General features: G+C 41.4%; 1 protein-coding gene across 2 annotated transcripts in view; it reads left to right on the top strand.

Moving 5' to 3' along the window:
* The window catches only part of LOC103387202 (leucine zipper putative tumor suppressor 2 homolog), a 33,524-nt gene that overhangs the window by 3,264 nt on the left and 5,871 nt on the right, over positions 1 to 24,389 (top strand). The window contains exons 2-3 of one of the 2 annotated variants that reach the window (XM_017037493.2): positions 10,335 to 10,437; positions 23,181 to 23,813. In XM_017037493.2, the coding sequence (XP_016892982.1) occupies positions 23,214 to 23,813 (600 nt within the window). In that variant the 5' untranslated portion in view covers positions 10,335 to 10,437; positions 23,181 to 23,213. Of the gene's footprint in view, positions 1 to 10,334; positions 10,438 to 13,735; positions 14,099 to 23,180; positions 23,814 to 24,389 lie in introns of those variants that run through there. The other variant, XM_008321734.3, reaches the window with a different exon arrangement.

Raw genomic sequence — 24,389 nt, 5'->3', positions numbered from 1 at the left:
CAGGATAATGTTCCTCCTTTAAAATGAAGTCTTTGAGTGTTCAACTGGAAATGGAAATCAACTAAATTAAAAGTCAACCCAAGAATGTCCCTGTGTGCTGGACTAGCAAACTTGAGTGTACCATTGTATGCCAGGCTGGAGGCTGGTGCAGCTGTTGGTTTAAACCCATGACATGCTGACATGATAGGATCCTTTGTTCTTTCTCATTCCCCTAGTATCAATTTATAAAGTAGGGCAGAACCTGATCCCGGTATCCAAGATTTGCCTGTATGGACTTTGGATGTTCTTCCCATGTGTGCTGGGTTTTCTGCTGGAGTTTAAATATGTTTTTTTCTTTGCTCATTTAAACACTGTTATATTTACTACCACTCTAGCTTTCTAGGTTTATTTTTGTTCAAGACCCCGATCTGACCCACAGATATCATCATAAAGCTGTTTTACAGGATTTAAAGTTGTATCCCTAATGACAAATAACCTTACTGTTGTGCTAAAATGAGTCAGTTGCTCTTTACTTTTTGGGAGTCTGTTGTGTTGTCATCCCTTAGCCCTTTTAGAGTAATGTGGGTCTGTAGGTGCTCACCAGGACATCTGCTGTAGCTATTCATCAGACCTAAGGTGGAGCTGGTCGCACTCCCACCACACTCCTGCTCAAAGTCTGTCATTGTCAAATGTTTTCAGTCTCACTCTGTTATTACTCCTCCTTGACTTGTGCAATTTAGAAAACAACAAACCTTTGCCATAAGACGTGGGGAAAACTTGAACACTGGCTGTGTATAAGAGGTTTATTTCTAATCTTCTGAAAGATTTAGGAAATGACAGTTTGCAGGTCAATCAAATCTTCATTCAAATCTGATAACTGAGATTGCAGGCAGAGATGTTTGCTAAAAGCCCTCACAGTCTGTAAGAAGAGACGGAATCAATGTAGAGTGGAGTAAGTTCCTGTATAATGGACATTAGTGGGTACAACTCTGGCACAGATCACATTAGCTCCAGCAGTGGTGAAGAGTGCCAGCATCTCCAAACATCCATTAGTAGGCCTATCAAAAAATAATTTGTTCTATGTGCAGTATTTGATCACTATACCCAAAAGGGGACTGTAGAACAATGTGCATCACTCACAGAAAACTGAACTTTATAGATCTCATTATGTTACATCCAGTCAATCATTCACTCACAGAAAACTGAACTTTATAGAGCTCATTATGTTACATCCAGTCAAGTGTTTAGAAAGTAGAAAGTAGGGATTAGCCTTTTATTTAGTCTGTCCCAGAACATTGCTCTGTTTCTGTTGTCACTAAGAGTCTTGTCACTTCCCCACCAGGAACAAAATGGCCAGTGCTGAAACAGCAGACCACACACACTTAAGCGCATGATTGATGGATGACACAAGCACCGGGTCCAGAGTGAAAACACCCCAGTTTAGAACAAATGAGACCTAGAATGCAGGGAGATGGCCTGCAGAGTGAACCGTTAGTTGTTTTTATTTATTGTAATTCTTTCTCAATGGTAAAGGCCACTCGGGTTCCTCCGAACAATTTTGGCAAGGGACATTTTTCTTCCCCAGCTTGAAATCAAGCAACAAATTCTCTGTCAGAGTGGAATGCTCGTAGTGAATAACCACCCCTGCTTGCTTACAAGTGTAAAAACCATTGATCAAGCTGTTTGTTACTATGAGTCTATTGGAAACTTGATTTGTGCCTGTAGGGGAAGCAAAACATGAATTATTGATCCGTTAATAAGGCCAATTGCCCTCTGCTGCTGTGGTTTAGTTATATTTTTTGATTGGGTCTCTTGGATGTAATGTATAGTCAGATATGACACAGTGCATTCTTTCCTCAATTCTTTCCTCAGCACAATTGAATCAGTGTGTTTCTCAGTCTTTTTACTGCCAGTCAGCTCCAAGCCAATAACATAATCAAAGATCTGTTGACACCCAGCTGTTTGGACGTGTTTTCTGATTTATGGATCAGATTTCCTCCACCCTCACAGACCAAGCATCTTTTCCCATGTGTGTGTTTTGCTCAGCAAAGTGAAGCAAAGCTTGGAGGATGCAGCTGCCAGATGACCCTTGAGCAGAATGCACACCACATAGCGACCCCTTCCCCCCATCTGCGTCAGCTGACTGGCTTGAATAACTGTGGTCGACTTTTTTTTTCCCGACGAAGCGGCGAGAAAGACTGGGGGTTGGGAAGTTTCAGTCATGTGAAAGTGTTTGCATCATGACCCTGACATATCCTTGCATACTGTATCTCTCAGTGTTGAACTCTGGGATCAGTCCCTCCTTTTTCATAATTGGTGACAGATGTCTCCCCTTCTTTGTCCTCGCCTTTATCCATTTCTTTCTGGTGCACAAATGCCAGGCCTTAATGTTTCCAAAATTCTTCTGGGAACTTTTGAGATGCCTTCCCAGCTGTGGTCACTGTAACATAACTCCCCCCCCCCCCCATTTGTCTGAGACAGCACTCATTTTTCACTGGTCTTGTCACAGTGGGCTGGAAGCTTATGAAAAACTTGGTGTGATTCGTGGTGTAAAAGAATTGTGCGGTCCTGTGAGACAGTGAGGCTTCGGCTTAAGCTAAAAGAGGTGAATCCTGGAGCCATAGTCTCCCTATTCGCTACAGTGTCTTTGTCTGCTCCGCATTACCCTGCAGAGAATTGGTTATGGAGGATTGAATCCATCTGCTTAGGGAGGTTTGATGGAAACTAGAGAAGGAGACATTCATAAAAAATGAGAGAGACACCGTCTGTCCTGTGTCTGATCAGGAGAAAAGTGAAATCAAGGCCTTGGTATGAGATTTATAGTTTCAATCTGCAAATGTCTGTGTATGTTGTCCAGGTATCTTTTTAATATACAGTATACTGAACACTGATGGTTGGAAATGTCCAGGTTCTCAAGCCTTCCTCAGGAAGAGAGTTGACATTGAAAAGAAGAATTGTCCATGTAAGTCTTTGATGTTCAGATTTTTATTATCAGACAGGATCAGCATGAAGCTTACCGCGTTTGGGGCTTTGTGTTTTTTCGTTTCTTTCCCCCCTCCTTGAATCTAGACAGAACTAGGTCAAAGTTTAGTGAAGCGTCCTGTCTGAGCAGGAGGATTGAAGAGGTGTGCAGATTTGGGGGTTAAGGGGAGACTTTAGGGTCTCATTTGTATCAGGGTCCTTTTCTTGGGGGAGTTGCCCGTTGCGGATGTTAAATATATTTATATATATACAGTTGCCAATTCATACAAATCTTTTTTGTTACTATCTGTTCTCTATGATTGTGATAAATGATTGAGTGATAAATACTCAAAGGATTTTGCCTGTAGAAGGTTTGGATTATAGTGTGACTGTGATCCCAGCCCACTGACCTTGTGCAGCCTTAGACTTGCAAACCAAAGTCTAAGGCTGCAGGTCAGGATGTCTAGGGATTGAGGTGAAGAGGGTCAGACTGAAGTTCTACTGAGTAATTCATTATTTTGTTGTGAGCACGTACTGTAGCACCAACATATATAAGACAGATAAACTTTGCAGCTTCTTCTTGTGTGTTTGGTGTCTCTGATACTGTAGCACTTACTTTGCATGAGCCCTTTCATAGTGAGTTCTTTTAATTAATGAGAGGCAAAAAAAAAAAAAACGATTGGTGGATGAGATGCAAATTTTCTGGAACCATCCTCACAAGTGCGTCATGACTTATGTAATAGTTCCGCTGTTGTTTCTCAGGCTTCCACTCGTTATGGAGGAGACCAGCACATCCTAAATTGCAGTCAAAGATCGAACACAATACAGCTACTGAAGTGGGGGGGTTGAAAGACGCAGTGGCAGATGCATAAACGAGAGAATGAAATGAGGCCATTGTCATCCAGTCTCATTTACTCTGCAGCCATAGGCGGGGATCAGCCTCCCTTACATAACTTGGTCTCCCCATCACTCCCCTTAACTGGCCATTCTCCTTTTTTCCCCCAAATTTTCTCAGTTTTGAACATTTTTCATGAACCAAGTTATCATCTCTTTTTTGGATTTTGTTCCTTAGAGAGAGATTCATGGGAAGTGGCAGATAGATTATGAAGAATAGTTGGACAGAATATGTAGATATCATAAATGTGGGAGACAATGGGGGGAGGGGGAAATATGGAGGTTGATGTTATATTCTATTTATAGTTTATCCCAGCTGTTGGGTTAGCCTGCCTAGCCTGGCACAGCCTCAGCCTTCTTGTCAGTCACTATTCTGTATTTTATATGCATATGCTCGTCGACACATTCGCACACATACACAGACACAGACACACACACATGGACAACACACACAGATTGGTTTTTGTGTTTTGTGAGCACTGACTGATCTGACATCTTGTGTTTGCGTTGAATCAGTGTGTGACATAAACACACTGTGAAACATCAGTGACACTGCGTGCCACTCCACTCACATATTAAAAAACTGCCACAAACAATTCTCTTCCCACAGCTGTGAGTGCGTCCTACATATCTTCTGGACAAGACAAGTCATCTACGTATGCATCACTTATCTTGGCCTCCAGCTTTTAGTTGTTATTTTTTATATATTTAGTATTTACATCTATAGAAGTGGTTTTGTAATATGTGGTGACTGCATATGTTTCAGATTTTAAAATGTGTGTGTGTGTCCTCCAAACATCTGCCTGACTTCACCTCTGCTGATTCTTTTGTTCTCTGCAGGCAAACATACCACATATGCACATTTGTGCATTGGGATTTGATTTAGTGCTAATTCTAAAAAAAAAAAAAAGATGTTCAATGTTAGGTCTGAATAGTTGCAAGGCAGCAGAAAACAGTTCTCACTGAGAACCATTTATTTTCCTCCAATAAACATCTCCCCCTTTTTTTTCACATTATTAAATCGTAATTATGTTTCGTTGCTGAACCAAAACCTCTGAGATTTTTACTATTAATTACCCCGTTCCCTTCAGTGTTGCAGGGAAAATTATCAACTTCTAAGCTTAAGGCTGTGAGCTGCGGCCGCCGCTTGCGGTACACGGTATACGTTCCCTGATGATTCATGCAACAGTCTCAGTGTTGTACAGGCCCTCATTTGTTTCTGCCCTTGGCTCACCCTGCTCCAAAAACACACTTTAAGAGGCCGTGGGAGAGGACGCATTCATGAACACATGTGCAGTGGGAGAGGACGCATTCATGAACACATATGCACATGTGCAACATGCACGTGTGCAGACATGTGCACAATGATGGAAAATCAATACTGACTTGTTTGGGTTTTTTAGTATATATATGCTAATACTGATCCTGAAAAAGACATACTTTAATATCCTAAAGGGCAACATTTCTATTGGAGGTGTCATTGAAAATGTGTTCACAGTGTTCTGTTGTGACAGAATTATAAAGTTGGAACCTGGCAGTTCTCTCCAGCGGCTTAGAAAAAAGACACAAATGGCACCTTCAAGTTTCTTTCAGGGCACAGTTCCATGAGCACAGCCGAATCATGACAGGTGCCACACGGTGTTTCCAACAGTGTCTCTGTAAAATGTGCTCAGATAATTTTTATAATCTGGCCCTGTGGCACCTCCACCGTGTACGTGATGGTTCTAGTTTCTGGTTTCTCCAGCCTGAAAGTTTAAGTCGTCTGAACACAGTAATGTCTTTGAAATGATCAGAGGAAGGAAACGGGCAGCTGTAATGACAGTCAACACTGATGATGAATGAAAGGAGATGATTCACATCTGCCACACAGACAGACTGCTGTAACAACCGGAGCGGGGTACAGTTTATGGTTAAAGTTAAAAAAAATTCCCACGGTTCAGCCTGATCTAGACATCTGACTAGCATCAGCTGCGTCTTCAAAGATAACTACTAATGTCCGCCTCCATGGTCGTGCCTTGCACCAGTGGTGAAAAGTAACTGATCATATCCACTTAACCAAACCAAAGTGAACTGTTTGCACACAGGCCCGTGGTTTGACATGTGGCCCTAATTTTTTATGTTCAAAGTCTATGAGGTTGCAGTGTTAATGACCACACACCAAAGCCCTAATTATAACATAAAGTACACATTTATTCAATTAACTCACTAATTTAAGTTGCTTTGAGGAAGGTCGTCTGCCAGGGCTTACTCTAGTCCTGATAAATAGGACCTTTCATGTATATTCTGTGAACCATAAAGACCTCAGCCCTCGGTTGGAAACCACTGCCCTCTAGTGAGTATTAATGGATCTACACTGACGCAGATTTGAGCTGAGTTGATGGAAGTGTCACCATGTCTGACAGACTTCGTTATAGGTTCTCACAGCAGCACAGGAAAATAATTCATTTTTAATTATTTAGTTTTTAATTTCTTTTCTTCTTCCATTCAAGAAAGCTCATGATTAATCATGGCCATTTGTCCTTAGTGGTGAATCTGGAGGGAAATAATTAAACTCTTCAATAAATTCTGGTCTGTACTCTCTCTCTCCCCTCACTCCCTCACTCTCTCTCTCTCTCTTTCTCTCCCTCGTGTGGAGAATTAAAGGAATGGCCTTTTTTCGCTGATGCTCCGCTCAGCTTTTCACGGCTCTGATGTTGTCTGCCACCAAATCCCTTCTGAATAGGAGTAAGAAATTTAAGCAGCAAAGTCATGTTTTATGTACGCACGCTTACACAGTGAAACCGAGCTGCTGAGAATGGGGCCAGGCATCACACAGGGCTATCTATAGCTGTATAACCAAACAGCTAGGCACTTTATCTGTAGAGAATCGGCCAATTTATGGGCAAAAACCGCAACACATTTACATTAAAATATGTTGAAGTAATGTTTTTATTTCTTTCTGCAATTTAAGTTATATATATGCAAACTAATCTGACTTTTTAGTTTACTTAAAAATACTTTCTACTTTAATTTGCGTGCTTCCAAAACCAACTTCACATTTGTTATTCAAACTCATTATGAAGCAATAGCTTTTTAATAAAAGATAAGCCTGTAGACATTTTTGTATTCTGTGTAAACAGCCTCCCACAGTCATCTGCAGGGGGCGCTGTGGTCACAGTTGAAATCAGTTTTCACATCTTAAGTCATAGGTGTGCACTTCTGTTGAGCTGCAGCTCTGCTTGAATGGTATTTAAAACATCCACTAAGTTTAAAACCAACCAAGGTCGTCATTTTATAGACGTTAGAGTTGGGTTTCTGGAAGATGTTGGTGTAGATTCTCGTCCATCCAGGTCATGGTACTTGAAGGCTTATCAGTCATTAGCAACATGACTTTGGGTGTAGCCACAGTCATTGCAGCCTCTATTCACTTCACTAAAGCCTCACAGCACACACTCATTTTCTAGTTGTTCAGTCAAGTTTGGCATTTGGCCTCTGAATTCTCCCAGCATGCTCTTCTCCTCCCTCATTTGGAATGACCCTCATAAGAGTTGGTGGTTTTTAACAATACAAATGGTTTACATAGTTTTATCTTGGGCCACATCCTTTAATTTAATGATGCAAGGGTTTATTGGTTCTCAAAAGGATTCTTTCAAGTACCGGCTGTGATGGACATTTTAGATACAAGCAATTCCAATTTTTATAATCAACATTGTAAATTTGCAGGCAACAGAGTGGAAGAAGTTATTAGTGCTCCTTCCTTTCAACAAGATGATCAGTGATTTACTGGGTTTTTTGCTGTATACACATTCTTTTGTGTGTATGTGTGTGTCTGTAACCCTGCCATCGTCGAGTGCCAGGATTTAGCCTGAAAGGAAACGTCAATATTAGATGGTTGAACTTTAAAGTATACTAGTCAAAAATCATGTTATAGCCAAGAGTTCCTAACACCTAACACAGTGTTTGTATTAGCTGTTGATTTAAAATAGCATTCACTGATGTCCTCATGCTCATGTGCTGGACTTCCTGATCATTGCTCTTTTGTTTTATTCTGTCTACAGTGAGTCACCTTGGCACTGATTTAGCCTCCTATGTTTCCTGTAGAGCATCTACTTTCTCCTTCACCCTCCTCTACTTCTGCCTCATCAGGACAACGTCCACCTTCAGACTAAAGGCACCCACAGTAGATTTATTCCAAACCAGGTTTCTTTTTTTAATTACATTGTTCTAATACTGCAGTACTTTGCGTCAGGGTGAGTTGTGAGGTCAATGCATTCAAATCAAGAGGCATCTCTGTGCGTGTCACATACAGTATGGTCTCATAATAATATATTTAATCTTGCAGTGATCTGAAGCTCTGTCTAATCTGCACCCTGGGGTTCACATCAGCTGAGATGCCATCTGCTGATTGGACGTGTGGCAGTGTGAGTCCATGATGCAAATATAGGCTTTTACATAGAGAAGTAAATCTATTTAAATCTATTTCTATTAATGCCATCCGAAAGAATACGTTCTTATGAGAAACTTCTGCTAAGGAACATAACTTCTAATCTGTTATAGAACCCTGACTGTAACCTGACTCCTGTGACTCTAGAGAAGGACCTTGATCATCAGTTCTTGGTACATGAGGTTCAGACGTTCTTCGTCAATTTGCATACACAGGAACGTTCATTGGTGCCATTCGGCGTCAAGTGACATTCAGAACAATTCCTGAACCAGTAAAATGGAACTAATGTTCCTCCTTCCATTATTATCAGCAGGGGGCTGGGTTCAGTGAACATCAGCATGCTCTCCTTGTACTGTTCTGTTGACTTTCTGCAGGAAGATAGGACATACCCACAACTAGCATCGTTTAATCCCTTAGAAAATGGACATCCTTTATGTCCGTAACCATATTCAGAGGTTGTGGCCTCTCCATATGTCTAGAGAAAAACTGACAAGTACTGAAACAACTACCTCCAATTTTTTTTTTTGTGCTGAACCTACTTGCCAGCTCATAATTAGTTTCTGGAACCAGAATAATGCAAAACCCATGCAAAAATAAAAAAGGACTATGCAGTACTTCAAGTCCAGCACTCCCTCCCTGACCGTGCTTTGTGCTCAGCTCCAGCCAGTAGCCATCAAATCAAGCCTCAAATGACCGGAACATAGTAATCATCCAACAGCAGAAATTCTCTGTCCACGTTAATCAGCCATGACCTAAAGCCTAACTAACCCTCACATTTAAATCCATTCATGAGTGTGTGAGTTGTTCTGGTCACACACACACACAAATATACACCGTTGCACCACTGTATATTGACAGCAACATCTTTAAAAGATCAGCCGCAGCTACACAGCTGCAGGGCAAAGGAAGCATTTATTAGCAATTATGTTTATGTATTCAGAATCGATTACATTGACTTAGGTCTGACACAGGTTGGCAGTGGTTTCTCAACATAATAAGGTTTCTGGTTTGGCTCCAGGTTGGACTCGAACCTTGTATATAGAGTTTTTTTTTTTTTTTTTTTAGGGGATTTTTTTATTTATATTCATCATCTGTTTTACTTATTAAATTAAAATGTGTTCATTGTAATACAATATGATCTACAAAATGAGTTTTGGGGGTTTCTCTGTATTAAACTCTGTATTTGTTTAGGGTTAATGTCATTAAACTCAAGACAGACAATTCCCCTGTTTTCACGGGAGAACCATATGGTTTTGTCGTCGGCTGCTGATCAAAGATTGACCCAAATAACTGATTTTCTGTGAAGCAGAAACACATCCTACTGCAGCTGACACTATTTGCCCGACAATCTGTTTTCATAGGAGTGGAAGTCTGTTACTGTTGATATTCCGGCTCTCTGTTCTTCCATTTGCTGTCTGTCTGTCTGTCAATTTGTCCGCCTGTCCCTTTGACCATCAGCTCAGTCAGCATCTGTTCATCGTTCCTTAAAGAAGCTCAGAGGCTCAGCTCAGCAGATGGACAGTAGCAACTCTTTCTCTGGGGAACGGGGACTAAAATCAATAGTTAAATCAAATCACTTGGCCTGTAACGAGCTGGGTTTCTCTCTCATTTGACACTTTGGTAGAAAGAGACATTGAATTTATTCAAATATGTATGTAAACAGAGTCAGAAATAATTGTTGAAACATTTGTGGATGTTTACAACTAGATTTTGCTAAATCGTGTGTGTATATATATATATCTCCAAATTTCCATTTATTTCCATTTATGCATTTAACCTCCCTGTGAAACACTCCAATTATGAGCACCAGGGGGCAGCACTTTTTAGTGCTCCTAGGAAGCAGAGGAGTTTTGGTTGTTGTTGCTCACAACAGTCCTACCAGGACCAGGATTTGAACCCGGCAGTCCTCCAATTAACATGCATGATGTTAATCAAATGCAATTCTATAGATCTCATGTAACCATTGACAAATTCCCATGTAGAAGAGCAGGTGTAGCCATGAACAACAATACTTGGTCGAGAAGCTGTAAAGTTATATGGATATAATTATTTAATTGTCTTGACTTTTCTTAACCAGGGAAGAAGACCGGAAAAGGTCCCAGGTCCTGGGATGACATCCTTTTGCCTTTGCCTCGTCTGCCCTTGTACTCTAGGAGGAGTACACTGGACAATACTCTGAGGTAAGAACACGATACAAAAATCATTTTAACACCTTCTATGGGAACACATTTCCTCCTCGATGAAGTTGACCTTCAGTAATTGCCGACTTTTGCGCTACTCTCTACTAATTCTCCCTATTCATCGACTTCAATGCCAGTTTTCCTTTTTATAATCCTGTCTTTTAGTGGGCCTTGGACATTGATCAGTAGTCAGTGGACTCAGTTTAGAGTGACCCGCTGTGGTCACTTTGTCACTCAGACGCTCACACACATTAATGGAAATAGGGGTCCTGGCCTTTGCCTTTGAAGTGTCTGGTTAGGGATAGAGTTTGGAGATGGATGGTAGTTGGAGTGTGTGACACAGGAGAAGGAGGAGGAGGAGAAGAACAAGGATCAAGGGGTCAGGAATTTGTGGCTGAGTTCTTGGTGTCCCATACATCGACCTGGTGACACCCATGCCTCAGAGAAGTAAGGTCATCTACTTGTGACTACATTAGAATCTCACTACATTTTCTCCATAAATCTACATATTGTGGATCGTTTCACACTTTTTAAAAAAAAAAAAAAAAAACCCAGTTAGTTTTTTTTTAAGTATGAATTTGTGTAGCCAGAACAGTTGGTTTATGTTTTCAGCCATCACACAACACTGAACCCTGACACTGGCTCTTTATCATCTCTGTCAGCTCGAGGCTTCGCTGTAAAGGGCACTGTCTGTGAGTTATGTGAGCTGATAATAATGTGTGGTCAACACAGCACCACTAGCAGCAGCATTTATAATAATGTGTGGTCAACACAGCACCAGCAGCAGCAGCATTTGCAGCAGCAGCAGTAGCATCAGCAGCAGCTGTCTTTTTTTCCTGTCCTGAGTCTCCATTACAGATTTGTTGTCCCCCGTTGCTCCTGTCTCTCCACCAGTCCAGTTTCCAGCCTGTCCTGGTCCAGCTGTCTCTTTCCTTCATTGTCTCCCTTAGCTGTGTGAGGAAGGTCACCTTCAAAATAAAAAAGACTCTGACACTAGAGCTGCACAGTTAAACTATATTGCAGTTACAATAAACCATTTTTAAACTCAGTTCATTCTGACATATATAAACGTCGATATATGAGCGAAAGGATGGTAATACTTCTGGAAACCAGTTCAAATAAAAAGTTCAGACCATTACAAGTCTCCTTTGTAACTTTAAATCAAGTTTATTTTTATTAAACAAATTATTATTTAGCATTTCATACATTATTTTTCATTTACATGTGCATATCTCTGAAGTCAATCCTGTGTGTAATTTAGGAGACGTGGCTGAGCTAGCTTCTGTTTTAAAAGTCTTATTTTATAGGGGAAATAGCAGATAAATAACAAATCAATATTTAGCAAAAACAAAAATCACCCAACCCTACTAAAAAGTCATGTACTCGAAAACCAAACACTGGTTGAAAGGAAAAGCATGTCCTACTAAAAAGTCATGTACTCGAAAACACTGGTTGAAAGCAAAAGCATGTTTTTTGTAAAACAGTCATTTTTCTTTCCTGTTTTGCAAACTTGTGTTAAATCACTTTTTGAACAAACATTGTCTTAAAAAGTGGAGAAAAAAAGGGGAGGTAGAGTGATGTTTTGCAAAGGAGGGAAATAACACACTCTTACACACAAACGCATACACCCCTGGAGCATTACTCAGTCCTCCTACTGGTTTTCCATAGCAGTGTGCAACAATAAAGCTTAAGTGTTTGGTCTTGTTTACCACGCAGTTCAACAGCATGTGTTGTTTACACTCAGCTTTGTGCCAACACAATTAGAAAGAGTGAACCATTTAACTGTCATGATAAATAAATTAGTCTAATTGTTCGCAGCCGTGCGTGGAGGTCTGTGAGGATGAACTGAGTGTAGGTCTAACTTGACGTCTATATAGGATTTCTTGAAGTTCTTACTTCCTTTTTCCAGACCAAACTGGCAGGTTTATGAAGTAGTTTATACCTGGTGTAAAAGGTGTCTTCATACTTTACCGTTGGCAGCAGAGGAGTTTCCCCTTCTTTGACTCTAACCACAATAAGTTCATTGAAAACCAACAATGTGTAGAAGGAGAGGAAGTGACACGTGGAGCACACAAGTTTCACTTCCTAAAACAGGCATGTTCAAAGTCCGGCCCAGGGGCCGATTGTGGCCTGTGGTTAAATCTTTTACGGCCCTCAGCCTCAGTCATAAGATGCATCACTTGTGGCCTGTCAGCATTGTGTCCAGAGAATAAATTTCCATTTGCAATACAATTTCCATAAAGAGTTAATTTGTATTTAATTGTAATGGATCAAAGACAGTCTGACAGAATGGTTGGCCCTCAGGCATGTTCACTTCATCAATGTGGCACCACTGGAAAAGATGAGAACCGTGTCTGGGCCTGAGAGTGAATTCTTACTGCATTCACCCAGGTGTCATGTTTTGTCTCTCGGCCGAAGCTGATAAAAGCCCTGAGTCTCTGGTCTTATCTGACCTCTGCCTGAACACTGATGTTATCATAGACTGAAGCCAGATGTTACTGGCTGTTTATGGAGTGCAACTTGGAGCACGATAATTTGGATTTCACTTTTTTATTAAATGCTGTGAAATCTGCACTTTTTTTAAAAAAAACTTTACTACTTTAACATTTAACTGGTTACGTGTGTGATTTAATTTGATTTCAGTAATATTATAATATTTTTCATTTTAATTATAATTTTAAAACTAATACCATTGACCCAAATTGTGAATTTGTGCTTTACAAATAAAAATGACTTGATTTAATCTTCATTAATACAATTATCAGACAACCATACTGTTTTTTATTTTTTATAGAATATAAAAGATAATTAATACCTGCAGTATTTACCTGCTAAGTGTTCCTCACGCTCACCTTCACGTGCACAAAAGTGCATGTGTGGTGTGGAAGATATGTTATGTAAACCAACAGTTTGTTCCCCCCTCCTCACCCTCAATCTCTCCTTCTCTGTAGACACTGCAGCTCTGTCTGTCGCCCTTTGCTGTTGATAGTTAAACAACACAGTGTTACAGTGATGGCATTTACACACACACACACACACACACACACCGAGCAGATCACTGGTGAAAGACTCATTGTTCCCCTGATGCCCGTCCTCTCTGTTTTCCCTAGATTTGTTTTTTGCCTCTACTCTGTCTTTAAACTGAAGTGTTAAAAAAATTCAAAGAGTTGTGATGCAGGATTGTGTTGATGCAGCGAATGTGTGTGGAGGAAGTTCAGGCAAAGAGAGCAGGGGGAGGAGAAAGTACACACGCAAAGGAGTGTGTGTGTGTGTGTGTGTTAAAAGAGGGAAACTAGAGGCAGAGGGGGACTGGCAGACAAAAGTAGAAGAGGGGAGGGAAGAGTGAGGAGGAGAAGGTGGGGGAGGCGGCGCTAAGGCAGGCAGCAGGGAAAGAAAGCTGAGAAGAGGAGCAGTAGAGTGAAGTGAGGAGCATGAGGAGGAGGACGGGACTTTCATTTGAAATTCCTCTACTTGGAATATTATATCTCCAAGCAGTGCATAGACGGCAAAAAGCTGGAGTTTTGTAGAGAAGTGGAACACAAAGGAAAAAGAGGGAAAATCTGAGTCGACAGAAAGTGGAGTCTTTAAAAAGAAAAAATCTTTTTTTTTGAGAGAGAGAGACGGAGACAAGTGGAGGCAGCGATGCAGGGCTCGCATTGGGGTGAGTGAGGAGAGAGAAAAAGAGGGGGAGTGTGTGTGTATTTCTGTTTGTGTCTGCATGAAGTGTGTGTGATATGCGTGTGTCTGTCATGTCACCATTCTCTGTATTCATGCTTGATCCAGAGAACTTTGTATTCATGAGCACCATGTGGAGCCACTTCTGGAGGTGTCGACTGTGGAAAATGCTAGAAATGGCAGGTGTTGTTTGAATTGCTCATGCATACGATGACCTTTATCTGATTTGAAAACAACTTTAGGAAACGTTAAAGGCCAGAAAAGTTAGCCGTGACTTTTAAACTCCAGGAATCAGTGACAACTTGGTGTCATATGAGCGAAGATAAAAAGGTTGATTCAGAGTCTAAGTTAGTTTTTAGTGCAGTAGCTGCTGCAATTGATCTTTGTGGCCTGAAGGAGCAGGAACAGACAGCATGGATTTGTTTGAGGTGAGATGGTGGGCTTTTGTTTTGGTTTGGGGAAGGTTTTTCTAATCCCAGGCCTGAGGGTAATCTGCTCATTACAGACTGTCGGGGTATTGATTGGACATTGCAGTACGTGGAAAAGCTGTTCTGGACAGTTGGCCTGGAGGTGCACCAAGGAGGAGGGTGATACTCAATATCCCAATAACACACACACACACACACACACACACACAGTTGTGCAGCTATTCTTGTAAGGACAGTCCAACCAAAACTAACAACAACTCAAATCCAAACCCTAACCCACTTATTTAGTCTTTTTTTTCCAGAAAAGCAGAGCTTGATACAACGTATCAGTGCACTCATTCACCCAGTCATATCCTCCTGCCAACACTGCTTGTTTTCCATGACACCTCAGCCTGGGTTTATCTTGATGTGCTGTTTGGTTGTGCACGTATGCTTCATTCCTGTAAACATACCACAAGTGAAACCTTATCTTTGACTAATAATGGCTAAATAAAACCCATTTCTAGGTCTGATTTAACCACAACCACAAAAAAGTTTTTAAAAATGAGGTTTAGCCTCCTGAGGACCAGGCTTTGCTCTACATGAAAAAAAAAAAACAGTGAAGATAAGAAAGAGCAAGATATGGGAGTATTCACGTAGCTCTGAGACAGATGATTAGGCTGCAAAAATGTGATCTGTTTTCATCCACGGTGCTCAGAGGGAATCTTTGTGTCTGTCTTGATGACAAAGCTCTCTGGCAGACACTTGCCCCTACTGTTTCTCTTCTGACTTTCCTATGCGTGTAATTACAAGACTCTGTGTGCGCCTTGAGCCACATATTGTAGTTTCTCATCAAGTTTGTTATGGTTCAGAACTGATGTGTCAGCAGATACATTTATAGCCCATAAGTGGTTAGAACGCCGTCCATTCACTAAACTCTTTGTAGTAGCTGCTCGTCTGACCATGTCGCATCAAGGTTTTTTTGGAAAGCGCCATGGGAGAAGACTGTAATTACCCTCACTGTATTTTGGCACTGATTCAGAGGGACTGCGGTTTTGGTTCACGATAGGAGCAGCTGTAAAGAGGTCGGTGTCACCGCACGAGAGCTGACATGACCGTGTTGACAGAGAGCTAAAACATGACTCACATTGTCTACTGAATGAACAGAACAACACTTGAATTTTATGCCAGGCACGCACAGGTAATGGTGATGTGCAATAACATTTAGATCCTTTATTCAGATGATGGAGATAATTGTAATTAAAAATGTAGGTAGAGCAATAGAAACCGTTTGGTTTAACAGTTTGGCTTTAGAAACAAAGTCCTTTTTTTGTGAAACTCGAATGTGTTTCAATATGTCTGGACAAATTGGACACATCTGAAGTCAGAGTAACTGTTTTTTTTTTCAAATGAAGAACTGGAATGCCTCTATTAAAGCCACAGGACATGACCAGATAATATCTTGGCTGGTGCTGCTGTGTTTGTTAGCAGCTGTTGTATTAAGTCAGTTTAATACCAACTGCAGCAGCTGTAAAAAGAAAAAAACAAGAGAGGATGTAGAAGGATGTTCTCGTTCAGTTTCAAGGTTCATTAAAATGAATGTGAGGTGACAATGAAGATCACAACAGATTGTCTTTATTTTGAACAGTTTAAAGACTATTTAAACAAGAAATATGTGTAATCTTGGCTAATAAAAGAAGTGTGAATGCCTGTTTGCATGTGTGAGAGAGTGAGAGTTTACATAATGTTTACATAATCATTGATGACACATTATGGAGAGAGTTTCCAATTTGTGCAGAAACGTAGCAAAATCTGGTTGTGAACGGTGCTTCATGCTTTAAGAAAATATAGTAGAAAAAAGTATAAAAGTCTGATTAAATAATTTAATTGCTCATGATCGCACATGCATTCCCTTTGCGATCTTCCTGTTGGGCACCCCTGGTCTGCGTGGAGTGAGAAGAACATGAACTGGGTCATGTGGTAGGATATGAGTGATAGCTTCAGTTTTCCCTTTAACTAAATCACAAGAATGGAAAAGAGAGATTAATTCCTCCAATATTCCACACAAGTGAAATCCTTTACCAGGTGTTCATATAAAGCAAGTTAAGACTTCTGGTAGACAATCGAAGACGGAGACGGACCGTCAGACAGGGATTAGACGTCGGTCTGGTTTTTTTTCCCGTTTGCTGAATGAGTGTTTTCCTCGTGTCAGTCTGTCACCGTCCGTCTTTCCCAGGTCTTTGTCGGTGTGGACAGTTTGTCTGACTGTGTCTGCACATGTGCTTCGTTTGCATGTCAGATGTTTTTCCTTAGAGCAATGGCAGTGAATAATACACAGAGCCTGGCACACTCACAGTGAGGTGTTGCTGCTTATGTAACAGCTGCTGCAAAACTCATTTGCCTGGCTGTATTTAGTAGCACTGGGCGCATGTGTGGGTGGATGGCACCACTGTATGTGTGTGTGTGACGTCTGCATCAGCAGTGATCAGGGATTTTTAAACTGGAGCCATGACGCCCGTTACCAAATAGGACTACTTTTTTTTCAAACTGATCCATTCTGATTTTGTATCTGCCTTTTTAAAAACAAACTTTTTGTCTGCTATGATCCTGCATCCTGTCGCTGCCAATGCCTCCATCTCTGTACAATGTAGGTCACATTGTCATTCAGAGTGTTGCTTTCTTTAGTGCCAGATAAGAAGCTCTCTCTCCTCCTGCCTTCTGTTGAAGTAAAACAATGGCTCGTCACTGTTCATACAACAAAAGCAGCAGGGGGGAAAGGAAGGGAAGTTTAGGAGGGAAAACTTTGCTCTTCTTTCCTCTGTTAGGACAAAGGCTGATACCAGGACTTTCCACATACTGCTCTGGTAAACACCGGACAAAACGTCCGTCTCCATCGATAGGAAACTGTTTAAATCCATGACCATTGATTTTGATGCACAGTAGCCAACTGCCAGACCTAATCCCTGTCTCTGCCACTGGCATTCTTGGTATTTCTACTGTCTGCGGGTCTGACCGCTGACCACCGCTGGGTAACTGTCAGTGGCTGGAGAATATTCTGGAAAAATCCAATATGCAAAGCAGCAGACCAGGAATGTGATCCTCATGACTGTTTTCTTAATTTTCCTCCGTGTCTTTGAACCGACTGCTGACTGCAGTACTTGAACACTATGAAGTAGTAGCAAGTAGAGGTTTGTCCATAATAGTTAACTTCACGAGTTAAACATTTATCTGTACTTTATTCAAAAATGTCTGCCTCCGGTGGACATAGAAGCAATTCCAAATAGGGTTCATGCCATAAAAAATATTTTTTCCACTTCACAGAACTTGGTTGAGCAAAATTGAACTATTAAAAAACCTGAAGTGAAAAAAAAAAATAGTTGATGGTTTAGCTGTCTGTAACCTACACTCTACTGCTCAGCTGTCAGACAGGAAGCAAACTTTCATTTTACTCTGTCTGGGTAAATGTATTTAATAATTTTAATAATTCTTTTTTAGAAGTATAGTCTCTTTTCAAACATACTGGAATAACTGTACACAGAGTAGTAGTATGTTTTTTTTTAGCCGGAACAAATGTGATCTCTGTTTTTGTATTTAGCAATACAAAGACAGGCATGTAGGTGGCAGTAATGCTACCTAAAGGAGGCCATGCTGAATTTGAAACTTGGTGAAGAGGGATAGTTGGAAGTTAATCATTTTACTTTAGAGAAAGAGAACATGAAATGTATTGTTTTACTTACTTTACTTTGTTGTTAGATTATGCATTTGAAAATTATATATATACGATGCCAGAAGTTCAACAGCTATGGTGTGTGTGTACACACTATGACCATGACCGAGCTGGATAAGGGAATCAATTTGCCTCAACAGTAACTAAACATCTAACTGACAGTTTATGTCCTTGAATTGATGTCATGGATTCAAAGAGCCACGTGACATATTTCATGTCATTAACATCAAGTGCATCACATTTCAGAGATTGCTGGCTGCTCCCTCTGTCAACCCCCACAGGGACTTGCTGTCTTGAGGTCATGGAGCCTGCGTCAATGTGGGCGAGTGAGTTTTTTTGTAGCGCAGATAAAGTAGCAGAAGCTTTCTCTTCATCATCCTCTAAGGACAGAATCAAGGCCAGATGCTTTGAGATGTTAAGAAGCCGACCTGTGTGCTGTCAGACTATCTGACACCAGGCTCATTCCTTAATTCAACTATTTACTCCCCAGTTTCATTCTTCCCTCCTTTCTTTTCCCACTGTTTGAGTCTCATTTAGGCTGTGGGGCATGGCCTCCACTGCCATGACAACAGCTCCAAACAGACCCGCAGCTAAATTCTTCAAGTCCAACGAGGTGGTTATAAAAGAAGAAAGAACAAAATACGCAACGGTAAAGCCAATCTGTTGCCAATTAGTCATTCACAAACTCAGTTTCTGGAACAGGCTTAATCTCAGAAAGAAGTGAAAGACTTGCATCAGCTTGTACAGTCATACTCCTTTGTCGGACTACACAGTCAACCCTTTGCCAAAGAGGACAAGGTTTCTCTGATGTGAACAAAACAAGTTTTGGCACCAGGGCAGCTTTGCTGATGAAGAATGAGTGCATTTGCAGGCATTCAGCACTTTCAAACACGTACACACGCACCCACACACACACACGGACACAAAGGAGAGCCATGTGGGGGTAGGTGACAGCGAGCGCCTACTCAGACAGACAGTCATTGTGTTGGAATGGAGGCACAATATAACCTGAGGTCGTCTGGTAAGACATTAAAAGACCTCAGTCTCATTTTACAGTGGAGTAGGCTGACTTCATTACAAAGCCATTTTCTTGGCCGTTTGAAGTTTTATGATGGAGTTTCTGCGAGTAGAAGCCTGGCAATAATGGGAGTGTAGATTAGTCTTGGATTTATTGTCACTCTTTGGTATTGTTTGCGTTCGACTATGTTTCTGCTGTGTCTATACTTGTGGTTTTTCCTTTGTCAGTCATGGAGTGAGAGTAGACATTGGTGACTCACATCACTATCTGATGTTTTCACTGTTCTCAGATCAACTTTCTCTTTCTTTTCTTTTCTTTTTTTTTTCCTACTCCAAAACAGGTATCTACATGAAGTATTAAAATCCACCATGGACTCAAGCAATACATACTATTAACTGACTCCTATTATAACTTATCCCCACAGAGAGTTAGTTTCATTCCATTTTTTTCGTATGCCCTCTGATCAGGCTGAATTACGATATTTATGTAACTTTATGTAGTTACACAGAAAGCACCAAATGTGGTGCATTGCTTTTTTAATCACCTGAGTTGCTGTGTTACCGTTTCATCTTGGCCTTCTAATCTTAAAACCTTACTTAAACTGTTTAAAATAAAGGCTTTGAACAACTGCACTGTCATTTTAAACAGGCACGATTTCTGGAATACCAAAAGAATCACATAGGAATGCCACAAATATTCTACTTCAGTATACACATGGTAGTTCAACATACACAAGACCCTATGTTTGGTACATTGTTCCATAGCGATACAGGGTCTTACTTTATCCATTGCAGGCACAGATGACACGGTGAAAAGACAGGCCAGATGAGGATTTCCCATGATGCACCATTCTTTGTGGAGCTGATAAGCCTTCGTAAAAAATCAGGGCTTGTTTCTGCTTCAACTCTTTTTCACTTTCCACCTGTTGCTCTGAGCTGCGGATTGGCTTTATATTCAACTAGTCACACTGTAGTGATTGTTGAGGCCAGGTGAAAATCTCACGCTGCACAGGCCAGTGAGCGTGAGGGTAGGAAAGGGAATGAGTGACGGATGAGCAGTGGAGCAAGAAAAAAAAAAACACAGAGGAGGAAATGGGTTCAAATGAGCAGGAACTGGAAAGAAGCAGGCAGGACAGATTCTAAAAACATGGCACCTCAACAGGAAAAAGTTTCAGCTCCAAACTGGATCACAGTACAATAAAGTGAAATTCTATCTGAGCCGTTACTGAATATTGAACTGCACTAATTGAATCATAGCTCACTCAACACAAATCACAGCCCAATTTCTTGTTGCTGATTAGTTTTACTCTGAACAAATTTCCCTGATCACTGCTTATACTCAAATACCCTAATCTCATTTCCAACAGGCTGGAAATTTGATCAGAATCTGAACCACCTCCTGCTGCTCAAGCCAAAGTAAAGGTTCGGTAGCAGTTGAAAAAGAGCAAAACGAGGAAGTATTTATGTCTAATACAACAGAGAGCCAGTGTGAATGGTCAGATGATTTCCTTTAGCTATAAAAAGAAGAAGAAACAAAACAAAACTGAGGACGATTGAATTGACCCTGTCACTACTTTTTCAAACACTTGTGTATATTTAAGATGAAACGTAGTAGAGTGTGCATTCCTGAGCCTATTCTTATACCCCCGACCTTTAATCCCACCTTTTGTATTCTACTATCTGAACCCCCTTTTTTCGCTTGCCTTTTCCATCTTCAAACTAAGCTGAAAAGAACCTTGGAGGTTTCATGCGATTGCTTAAAGAAAATCTCCCGGTGTGGAATAATGGGCTTCCTCTCCTGGGTAACACTGGAATTATTAACAGACTTATCATGATAGGATTGTTCCCCTATCACGGACTCAACCCTAGGTCCTGTTAAAAGGAATACCTGGGAACTTTTGTCTGCTGCCAGCTCTGCTGTTGCTCATTCTTAGCCAACAGCAGTGCAGGTTAACTCTCACAGAGAACATTTTTAACAACATTTTTAAGTTTAAAAGGAATACCTGGGAACTTTTGTCCGCTGCCAGCTCTGCTGTTGCTCATTCTGCTTCTCTCATTATGCTAACAGCAGCGCAGGTTAACTCTCACAGAGAACTTAGGTTACTGTTAAGCCCCTGTGAGAGAAAATGAACTTGCCTGTTTTTCAACAAGAATTAATAAGAAAAAGTTGTCAAAATAATGTGTAATTTAACCCTGTTTGACCCTGGCTATCTGCCACTCAACATGAGTTTATTTTTAACCATCAAATCAAATCCTGCGCCAACAGAAACACCTCATGAAAGACTATCAGAATGATTCCAGGCACTTAAGATGTTTCTATTTTTAGTGGCCTCGACTGTTTCCTCTCTGCCTGCTCTGTGCTGCTTGCAAGAGAGGTAGTTGTACATAACCAGGATGGAGGTGGGGGTAATGAAGCCGGATGGTGAAATTGTTAAGGTGTGTTTACTTTGTCAGAGGAATGCAGTCGGGGAGGATGTGGAGAGGAGGAGGGATTCAATAATCTTGGAGAAACAACCCCTGAACAAGATCACAGGGCAAAATTAGTTTCTGTGATTTGTTGCCTTAGCACCCAGAATAAAGCCAGATCCTTGGGGGTCAGAGGGGTAGGAGTAAAGAAGTGGAGGAGTTACCCTCAACTCATCAGGGGGTCACAGGGGTTAGAGCTTAGGAGGTCAGGGCGGAGGTTCTCAGGGGGCCGTTAATTCTATTATCCTAGTATGAGAGGTGCTTGTTGGTGCTGGGAGATGTGCATGATTAAAGAAGAAGGTGAAAGGAGAATTTCAGGCGTGAATATTTTTGGCATGGGAAGTGATCACATACCACAAATATCTTTGTCTGCTTGACTCATGGGTACTCAGGGTTCTCTGCCCTCCTTAACTTCCCCTTATATACTTCATGCTTGCTTTCCGACATTTTTGAAGGAAGCGTCTCCAACACTTTTTGTAAAGTGTTTACAGAAAAAAAGACCCTTCTTTTTCCTACAGGGGGTGCAGTTGTATTTACCTGATCCCTTTTAATTTGTTCAAAACCTTTTCCACAAGAACTTGCGATGCATTTAGTTGTGGAGACAAACCTGAATTTGCCCTTTATTCTAAAATGTGTTGTGGTATCAACACACTACATACCTGATGTGTGTTTCCAGAGTGTAATGGCTGTGACAGTGCTGGCAGACAGCATACAGACATAGCTGGCATGGATTATTCCACCTGCCCAGACAGATTTGTGCGTGGCACGCCAGGCTTAGGCTGTGTGTCCCCTCACTGACCCACCAGGCAACTAACACTGATAATACTATCAGCAAATGGACGCTTTAATCTGCTGCCACATGGTGTGCTCTAGTTGTGCAGTGAATCTACGTCTTTTTATTTAAAACAGTCTAACAACACAGATTATGTCACCAGACCATAATATGAGTAGATTTCTAATGCTTTCATAAGTAGAAGACAGACAGAGTGAACGAGGTTCACATGAGGAGAGCACAGCACAAAACTCATGCAGCAGCTGCAGATTGAGACGGTCGTGACTCATTCTCTCTCCTTTAGCCTTCTGTCCTCGGTTTCCATTAAATCGACTCTTTTTCCTTCTCCTCCTGCCTCGTTAATGACATTGGCTGTGAGCAGTGGTGTCACCAGAGATGGAGGGAGGAGTCTTTACTGGAGATAGAAATATTTTCCCCTGGAGAAATATCACTTATAAACAGCTGTTAAGTTGCTGCTGCTAATGAGTTTTCTAATGGATGATTAAGTCATTTATTGTTGTGTAAAGGTTGGTTAAATATTGTTACACTGCCGATACGGTGAATCTATAAAGTTTTGATGGTATTAGGTGTATTATATTACTGCCGATACGGTGAATCTATAAAGTTGTGATGGTATTAGGTGTATTAAATTTTAAATATTTTCTCTGTCTCTCCTCAGACTGTGTAGTTTGTCTGACACCATTGAGCTGTCATGGCTCTGGTCCAGGCACTACCTTTGACCGTGACTGACCACCCCAGCCCTGGTGTTGAAGTCCAGCAGTGCCGGCCACGGCTCACCCACTCCCCTTCAGGCCCCTCCTCTGCCCCCTGTGTGCCCTGCACCTCTGGCACAGCCATGGGTTCCGTCAGCAGTCTAATATCAGGCCGGACCTACCACGAGAAGCACTGCAGAGCTGCCAGTGAATTCATCACCAAACCCCGGCGCTCCACGCCAGCTACCAGCTGCTTCCGCCTTCAGGATAACACCCTGCGCAGTGGGAGCTCTTTGGAGCAGCTGCTGATTATCAGCAACCCAACACAACCTCAGGCTCAGGTTCTGCCTCCACCGCTGCCCACCAAAAAACAGCCTCAGTCCACTAAAGTTGTCGGAGCAGTAGGGGGCAGCACCAAAGGGAACTTTGGGTATGTGAACGACAAGGCGGTTGTCGGGGATTGGAACGACAACTCAGTTGTTGCAGCAACTATAAGTCCATGCAGTGACTCTGAGGACCAAAGGGACAATAAGACTCTGAACGGCAACATTGGAGGACCCCCACCCAAACTCATCCCTGTGTCTGGACAGTTGGAGAAGGTGAGAGAAATGTTTTAAAGAGTTACTCTGGACAGTTGGAGAAGGTGAGAGAAAATGTTTGAAGAGTTACTTCTGAGTTGTTCTGACCTGGTTATTTTCCATCACAGATCTGCTCTTACATTTCCTTAAAGCCTATTTTTCTGCTTATAAGTAATCAACTTTTTCGACAAAAAATCTTCCACAAATACACAGCACACTGATTAAATACTCGTGCCAACACGGGGTTTTTGTGCCGACACATTTTCGAGCAGATTACCTTAGCTCTCTAATTGCCTTTTTATTTCTATTGATCCGTAGGGAAGCTTTTCCCTGACAAGCACAGATGGATCATTTGTCAGTTACTTACCTCGCAGACACATCATGATCAATTTTAGAGCTAACTTCCATTCACAAATGCAGCGACATTGACTCCTCAGAGGTATTGTGCTGCTCTGTGCAGTTCTTACCCTGTTAGATTTTATCCTTATGGAGAGGTAATTTGCTGTAATACTTACTTATTTTGGTGTTCTGTGAACACTGTATCTGCCCTTTGTTAACTGCAAGAGTGTGTTTGTAACACTCTGGTGCCCCGTTTTC

This window comes from Cynoglossus semilaevis, chromosome 12 (genome assembly GCF_000523025.1).
Source record: "Cynoglossus semilaevis isolate Cse_v1.0 chromosome 12, Cse_v1.0, whole genome shotgun sequence".
NCBI lineage: Eukaryota > Metazoa > Chordata > Actinopteri > Pleuronectiformes > Cynoglossidae > Cynoglossus > Cynoglossus semilaevis.
Note: the sequence above shows the minus strand (reverse complement) of the source record. Positions and strands in the feature narration are given on the sequence as shown.